The sequence below is a fragment of the Meleagris gallopavo genome, chromosome 21 (assembly GCF_000146605.3).
Source record: "Meleagris gallopavo isolate NT-WF06-2002-E0010 breed Aviagen turkey brand Nicholas breeding stock chromosome 21, Turkey_5.1, whole genome shotgun sequence".
Classification (NCBI taxonomy): Eukaryota; Metazoa; Chordata; class Aves; order Galliformes; family Phasianidae; genus Meleagris; species Meleagris gallopavo.
The window spans coordinates 5,023,229-5,031,391 of record NC_015031.2 but is presented as its reverse complement, the minus strand read 5'-3'; the positions used below and the strand labels follow the sequence as shown (position 1 = coordinate 5,031,391).

Genomic DNA, 8,163 nt, shown 5'->3' with positions numbered 1-8,163 from the left:
CAGCAGCGCGGAGGCCGCCCAGCCCACGTAAAGCGACGAGCCCAGCTCCCGCTTCTGGGAGTCGGCCACCAGCGGGTCGTAGAAGTCCCGGATGATGGCGTTGGCCGACCAGCAGACGGGGATGAGGATGAGGACGCCGGCGACGATGAAGGTGATGCCGGAGAGGATCATCACCTTGGCTTTGGCCGTCTCGTCCTCCACGCAGGTGGTGCACTTGCCGCCGGCGATGGCGAGCAGCGTGCCCAGCACGGCCAGCACGATGGCCACCACCAGCAGCGCGCGGGCGGCCTGCAGGTCCTGCGGCAGGGCCAGCATGGAGTCGTACACCCGGCACTGCATCTGCCCCGTGCTCTGCACCACGCAGTTCATCCACAGCCCTTCCCAGATGATCTGAGCCACCACGATGTTGTTGCCCACGAAGGCGGTCTCGCGCCACATGGGCAGCGCGCAGCAGAGGACGGACGCCAGCCAGCCGATGACGGACAGGGCGATGCCCAGCACCTGCAGCCCCATGGAGGCCATCGCTCTCCGCCACGCAGTGCCGCCCGCTGGGACCATGCCGGGCGTTATATGCCCTCGCCGAGGGAGGAGCTCCGCCGCCCGCCATCCCGCCGGCACCGGACGGAGAGGTAGAACCAGTTTCCCAGGATTCCTCCTCTCGCATTTCTCCCCACGGCCATGACGCCCAATCGCTGCTCCCACGGATGGCGCAGGGGGCCGGGATGAGGCCACCCAGGAACAGGAGCACGGCCGCACGCTGCCCGCGGGCAGGAGATGTCCGGGTTGAGCCCGGCTCGGGGTGCTGAAGGGCAACGGTGGCATCCGGGATGGGGATTTCTCCAGCATCGCTCCCAGCACCTCCTTCTCCACGGCCTGCATGGATGCCTCTGTGCTTCTGTGCCTGTTTCCTCCCCATAGCTCCTGCCCTTGCCTCCATGGGCCCGTGCCAGTCCCAAGCTGGGCTCCATGCCGGCAGGGCACAAGCACCTCTTGTTTGTTCCTTGGCATCGTGTGAGCGCTTCCCATCCCTCCATTCGGCCTCGGGCAGGAGGCACCTCCCCACCGAGCCCCACAAACCGGTCGGAGCTGCCACGGAACAGAGATAGCACTGCTCGGAGTGGGCAGGGGCAGCCCCCAGCCCAGCAGCCCCTCGCACATGCACACCACCCCCACTAAGCCCCCAGGCATGTGCATGGAGCAGCACAAAGCCAGACAGAGAACAAGGACAGACACTGCACCACTCCCCCCCTGCTTAATCTCCGGGAATGATAGCGGGGCCCGAGGTTATCTCAGTTTCCCAAGCACGCAGGCGCGGGTGGATAAGGTATCAGGGAAACCCTGTGGGGTCAGAGGGGCCAGCCCCCACCAGGCACTGCATCCTCAGACTTGCTGGTGAAGCATGACGGCGGCTTGCCGATACAATTAATTGCTAATTAATTGCTAATTGTTTAGCGTGATGGGCTCTGGAGCTGCCTCTGAGCACACCAGGTGTCTCTGGACACAGAGGAGGCTCCTGCTGCAACACACAGCCCAAGTGCCCAGGGGTGGCTGTGCTCCATGGTCCATGCCATGGTCCATGCCACACGAATGCCACCATGGCCCGGGACACCAGCATCCAGCCAGGCCAAGCAATGGGCACACTTGGGTCTTGCTGCAGCCCTCCCTGTTGGCTGTCTGGGGCAGCCACCATCTACCAAGGTGCACTGGGGTGCTCCCTCAATCCATCCATCCATCCACACCTCTAGAGCACCCACATTGCTGGCATACCAGTGTGCCCACCGTGGGGCCGAAGCGCATTCAGGGCTCCCTATAATCAGCGGGGCGGCGGCAGGGACCCACCCACCCCACAGCATCCCCTGCCTGGGGCAGCCCCATGGGAGGCAGCGCCAGGGATGGACCCTGCCTCAGGCTGGATGTGGCTTGGGCTCCCAGACGGCTGCGCCAACCGCACAGTCATTTGGGGTTGCAGTGGGCGTGTGCACACGTGTGTACAGCTCCATAGGAAAAGCCCAGCCCTGTGTAGGCTGTATCCCTGCAGGGCTCGGGGCCGTGCCTGGGTCTGGCAACAAGCGGCAAGGTGGGAGCAAGACACAGCCATGCGCTGCGTGGCAATGCCAGAGCTATAGCAGGCGCCAGCATGGCCATTTGACAGCTGATGACCATAATTAAAACCAAAATGTGACACGTCCTCCAAGTGGTGCCTGCCACCAAGAAGCAGCCCTCGTGCCCTTCCCATGACCCCCAGGCACCCCATGTCCCAGCACTGCCACAGATGCAGGGTTCAGCAGGGAACAGCACAGTGACAGCAGCATCGCACAGAGCTGAAAGATTCCACCCACTTGCAGACCTCAGGAGCCCTTCCTCACCAAAACAGGGGGCTCACCCCACCCCGAGGCCCTCATCACAGTGGGATGGGGCCATGCCACAAGGTCCTGAGCCCACTTCGGGGAAGAGACAGGGACCCGGGCAGCCACTGCTCACCACGATCCTCAGCACCACAGGGTCACAGAAAGACCTGTGTCACACCTGACCTTGAGCCATGCCAAGGACACCCGTGGGGACAGGGCTGACAGATGTCCCCGTGTCAGACATGGGCAGCGTTTCCCCCTCTCCCTCAACCCCGCGTTCTCTCTGAGCAAACAACCACGCTGCGTACCTCGAGGTCCCAATGGGGCGAGCAGAGGGAGCCGGGTTTGGAGCAGGGGCTGTGCTGGAGCCGGCGCAGCACTGAGCAGCCTCTCCCCGCGGCGCACACAGGGATTAGTTACCCACGCTCCTCAGAGACTCAATGTTCCCGAAAAGTTTGTGCCTGACATAAACCCCCCTGACCGGCTGAAATGTGCACACTAAGGTTGTTTTTCTCTACCTGAAAGCAAAGGTTTCCAGACTCAGCCAAGAGCCCATGGAAAGCGCTGTGCAAAGGAACTGCTGCCAGGAGTTCACCAAGAAAACAAACCCCCTCTCCACTTACTGAGCAAAAAGCAGCCCCAAATGGGCAAAAGCGCTGCTAAGCCAAAGGGACGTGCGAGCTGCAGCCACGTCCCGGGAAGGTGACACGTCAGACACGTCGTGAGGGGTCCGCGTGCAGGCGAAGTTTGGGGGTCGGCACCGCAGCAAAACCCGGGCCGCTCCGAGCCCTCCGGGGTGGGGATGCCCCGAGCACGGCGCAATGTGGGGCGCACCGCCATCCCCCTGCGAGGCCCCGCAGCGCAGTCCCCGCCCCGCAGCCAGACAGAGCTGCCATTGATGCCGGAGCCGCCTTACCTGCTCCTCGCCGCCGCCAAAGGGGCTTCAACAATGGACGTCTGTGTGCCCTGGCCGGGGCAGATCGACAGCCCCGCGCCTGAAATATAAGCAGGGAGCAGCGCTCATCCCGCTGCCCTGGGGGGGATAGGCGCCGGCCCCGCCGCGACCGCAACCACAGGGGAACACCCCATGCCCCGCGCCCGCCGCACCGCGCACGTGAGCGGGACGCGGCCCCGCGGTGCCCGGGGCGGTTTCTGCTGGTGCTCCTGTGCCGTCACCCGCCTCGGGGCAGCCGGCACTCCGAACAGCACGTGTGGATGGGGACCGGGATGGAGATGGGACGAGGATGGGAATAGGGATGGGATGGGGATGGGGTCACCCACAGTGGTTGTCCCCGCACAGGTGCTCATGGAGAAGAGCCACCAGCACGGCGAAGCTCGCACACTCCTTGGGTCTGACCCTCACGTCATGACCCATCCCCACGTCATCGTGTGGCCCCTCTGGTCCCCATCACCGGGAGTGATGCTCCCCATCCCTTCTGAGCTGCAATGGGACAGCTTCACCGGGGGACACGGGCGACCCCCACAGGCCTGCCACCCCCGTGGCTGTTTTGGGTAAACACCATCAGGATGCATTCCTCACCACAGGAATGTGTCCCGAAGCGTGCAGCAGCCGGCACCCCGAAACCCCGGTGATTTGCCCCTTCCTCTGCTGTGAGTCAGGCAGCTGCTGCTGCCCAGGCCGGCGGCACGGCGTGCAAACAGCCTGTACTTTGGGCAATTTGGGATGATGGCGTGGGGAGGCGGCGCGGCGCGTGGGGGCTGATTGCAGGGCAGCCGCCACCCCGCTCCCGTGCCCCTGCCCCACAGCACTACGTGGGACATCCCCTGCCCCAGGTCCTTTCCCTGCCCCTCTGTGTGTGTGTGTCTGTGCACCTGTCTGTGTGTGCTTTCGTTCCTCTTCTGTCTGTGCTGCCATATGTGTGAACCTGGGTCTGCTCTCAGGTGTACCGGTCTGCTTTGCACATTCCCCCTCGGGTACCCTCCTATGTCTGTGCCAAGTGTGCATGCAGCCGTGTGTCTGTGCATCTGCTGCGCCTGTCTGTCTGTCTCTGTGTAGCTCTCTGTGTGTATGTGCACCTGTGCCTTTCTCTTTGTCTGACTGTGTCTCTGTGTACTTCTGTGTGCCTGTGAGCACCTGCGTGTGCTGGTCTGCGCATGTGTGCACCTGTGCACCTGTGCCTTTCCCTGTCTGTCTGTCTGCACAGCTGTGTCTGTGCATCCCAGCCAGCAGGGGGGGGTGCGCTTGGGTGTGTGTGTGCAGCATCTGCTGTGCACCCAGTGCCTGTGCACCCCAAATTTTGCACTGCCTCAGCTCCATCCTCGGGATGGTTGGGCACACCCCCCAGCAGCACCTCACTTGGTGTGAGACCCTGGGGTTCTGCTTGCACAGGGACCCCACGGGACACCCATGTGCCCACCAACCCCATGGGGTGCCGTGGGGTGGCAGGATGCCACAGGGAGCCAGGGCCGGACATGGGGTGCTGCAGCGCAATGCGGTGCTGGGTGCACCCAGACCAAGGGTGTGGGCGTGCCATGGGGCAGCAGGAGCTGATCCAGCAGAATGGGGGTGTCAGGGTGCTGCAGGGCATGGCTGAGTGGGGGCCTCCCTCCATGGGAGGGCTGTGCAGGGGGGTCTCCAGCCACAGTTCTGACACCGTGCTCTCATGTAGTTAATGAGTTGTAGGGGAGCCCTCAGCAGTGGCCAGGAACAGGCTGGAGCATGCCTGCAGGCACCCATCCACCAAGAGCAGGGGGCAAATGCATTCCTGGGGTGGGGGCTGAAATACCTGCAGCGCTCTGGCCGTGCAGAGCTGGGGGGGATGGATGCACACAGCAGCACCCCGCTCATTCAGGGGGCTCGTTGGGGGGACGCTGCACCCCAGGATAGGATCACTCGCAGGATTGGCTCACACACGCCTTGTTTTTCCTTCTCCAGCTGCCACTGAGCCAAGTGGACGGGGTGACACTGCAGGAGCATTACGTGCTCTGTCTGCTTCCTTCAAGGACGAAATATTTGAGCACGATGAGTAAAGACATTTATCACCTGGTCGGGGATTCCCGTAGACACACCCAGCACTGCACGTCCCACAGGAGGGAATGGGGCGGGAGGGGGGGGGGAAAGGAGACAGGAGGAGAAGGGAGGGACAGGAGGGGACAAGTGGTGGTGGGTGGGCGTGGGGGCTGTGTGGGGCGGGGGGCTGCGCAGGGCCAGCAGCACAGAGCACGTTGTGGCGAGGTGAAGGGGCTGCACTTTGCACGGTGATGCAAAGGTGCCCGAGTGCTCCCTGCTCTCGCTGAGCCACGGCGAGATAAGGAGCAATCTGCGTGCAGATAAAAATACCGACAAGGCCGTAATCTTAAATAAACTGCCTTTCTTTTGGACACTATGTTAAACGTGAGATCTGATAAAGCACTCCAGAAATACAACAGGCTGTGACCTACAGCATCCCTACCGGAGAGGCCAGGCTGTGAGGCTTTGGGCTCCCACCCAGCCATGCTATTCTGCGCTGTGCCATGTTGTTCCGTGCCTGGTGGGGGGTTCAGCTCCCATCCATGGCCACCTCCAGCACTACCAGTGTGAAACTGAGGGGTTCTCAGCTCTCACTGCTGCCTTTAGGGAAGGCTGGAGGGGGCCAGCGTGGCCGTGGGCTCCCCAAAGGGCACTGAGGTGCAGGTGGGCAGCGGGGCACACAGCAAGCCAAGAGCAGGGCAGCTTCTGGCCGTGCACCGCAGCCCTCCAACTCATCGGGTTGTGATGACGGCAGCCATCCCACCCCACGCCCCGAAACCAGGCCTGTGCTGCAGTGGCCATCTCAGGTGGCTCTCCCCCTCCCTTCGCTGCGCCATCTCCGCAAACAAAGGGGAGGGTGTGGGACACGGCGACGGAGCCAGTGGAGAGGAGCGTCCGGTGGAGAAACCCCACCCCGGGCGGGCGCTGAGCGAGTGCAGCCCGGCCCCGGCCCCGCCAGCCCTTATAAGCACAGGTGCACCCAGGTGTAAGCCGATCCCCACGGCTGCAGCGGCGAGCGGAGCACGGGGTGGTTTCGGTCAGTGGGTTCCTCTCTGCCATCGCCTGGGAGCCGGACACCATGTCTATGGGGCTGGAGATCGGTGGGGTGACCCTGTCGGTGTTAGGGTGGCTGTGCAGCATCATCTGCTGCGCGCTGCCCATGTGGAGGGTGACGGCCTTCATCGGCAACAACATCGTGACGGCGCAGATCATCTGGGAAGGGCTGTGGATGAACTGCGTGGTGCAGAGCACGGGGCAGATGCAGTGCAAGGTGTACGACTCCATGCTGGCCCTGCCGCAGGACCTGCAGGCCGCCCGCGCGCTGCTGGTGGTGGCCATCGTGCTGGCCGTGCTGGGCCTGATGGTGGCCATCGTGGGCGCTCAGTGCACGCGCTGCGTGGAGGACGAGACCACCAAGGCCAAGATCACCATCGTCTCCGGCGTCATCTTCCTGCTCTCCGGCATCATGACCCTCATCCCCGTCTCCTGGTCGGCCAACACCATCATCCGGGATTTCTACAACCCGCTGGTGATCGACGCTCAGAAGCGGGAGCTGGGCACGTCTCTCTACGTGGGCTGGGCGGCCTCCGCGCTGCTGCTCTTCGGGGGGGCCCTGCTCTGCTGCTCCTGCCCCCCCAAAGATGAGAGGTACGCGCCCAGCAAGGTGGCTTACTCCGCCCCGCGCTCCGCCGTTACCAGCTACGACAAGAGGAACTATGTGTGAGCCCCCGCATCCCCCTGGCCCAGCCCTACGGGGGGCTCGGCAGCTCCTGCGCCCACTTCCACGGCCCCACCCGCCGGAACCGGCACCCGTCGGGGACCCTCCGCCCCGCGGCCGGGGAGAGAGCTCCCGTCCCCGACGGGTGCCGGCCCGGTGGGAGCAGGCAGGGGAAAAACGGGGGCGATGGGATCGGTGCCGAGGTCAGGGCCGGGCAGTGCGAGCGGGAGCCGGGCGGCGGCTGTGTCAATACCGACGGTTTCATGTAAACAGAGCCGGTTTCGGGTTGCCAGGAGAGCTGTGCGCAGCAGCGCCAGGAGGAAGCTCCGTGTCCCCCCCGCCCTGCCCCGTCGGCCCCCCTCACCCCCCCCGCCGGCCGGGCACCTTCTCTCCCTGTTACGCGTGGTCTGTACAAGTTACATTTGTCAATAAACGAGTCCTGTTTTGGTATCCATGTGTCCTTGGGCCCCTCGACAGAATGGGGGGGAACAGAGGGTGAGAGCCATCTGGGGAGATAATGGCTTCAGCCCCACAGGAAGGCAGCGTGGGGCAGATTAGCATCTTGCGCAAGGACAATGCCAGCCCTGGAGCCTCGATGGGAACGTGCTGCAGTGGAGAGGACCCCTCTGTCCCCCCCAAACAGGGCCATGAGCACAGAGCTGTCCCCACGCAAGGAGCGGAGCAGCACCGGGGCTGACCCCAATGACACCAGAATGGGGACGGGCATCTCCACACCTTTCCCACCAGGCTCTGGCCCCTCTCGGCTCCTTCCCCGTCTGCCCCCCTCCCAACCCCACGCGGGGGGCTCCGAGCCGCAGGATCCCAGCCGCTGCCCAGCTGACGTCCCACCATCGGCACTCCCTGCCGCTCGGTACAAAGTCTGGCACTCCGGCGGCGAAGACCGGCTCTTTCCCCCCCGTAAAAGCAGGGGCGAGGCCGCATTGCACAACGCCCGCACCGCCCGTTCCCGGTCCGGCAGCACGGTGCGGCTCTGCCCGGCTTCGGACGGCCCCCGCCTTCCCCGCCACGCTCCAGCGAGCACGGACAAAGCCGCAGGTGCATCGCCGCCTCCCGTTCTCCCCTTCCCCGGCCCCCGAGGCCGTCTCGCAACCGCTGTCAGAAAATCG

General features: G+C 64.3%; 2 protein-coding genes across 2 annotated transcripts in view; one reads left to right on the top strand and one right to left on the bottom strand.

The window, feature by feature from the left end:
- LOC100549639 overlaps positions 1-1,172 on the bottom strand; it is a 5,565-nt gene extending 4,393 nt beyond the window's left edge. The window contains exon 1 of the mRNA XM_010721925.3: positions 5-1,172. Coding sequence (XP_010720227.2) covers positions 5-1,158 — 1,154 coding nt within the window. The 5' untranslated portion in view covers positions 1,159-1,172. The remainder of the gene's footprint in view (positions 1-4) is intronic.
- Positions 1,173-6,300: 5,128 nt separating this feature from the next.
- On the top strand, positions 6,301-7,486 carry CLDN3 (claudin 3). The gene has a single exon (XM_003211645.4). It carries the CDS (start codon positions 6,398-6,400, stop codon positions 7,040-7,042), a length of 645 nt encoding a protein of 214 aa, XP_003211693.2. The 5' UTR covers positions 6,301-6,397; the 3' UTR covers positions 7,043-7,486.
- The last annotated feature ends 677 nt before the right edge of the window (positions 7,487-8,163 follow it).

Bases quoted from the DNA above. Each gene is read 5' to 3' on its own strand.
- CLDN3 (XM_003211645.4), top strand. From the start codon at position 6,398: ATGTCTATGGGGCTGGAGATCGGTGGGGTGACCCTGTCGGTGTTAGGG.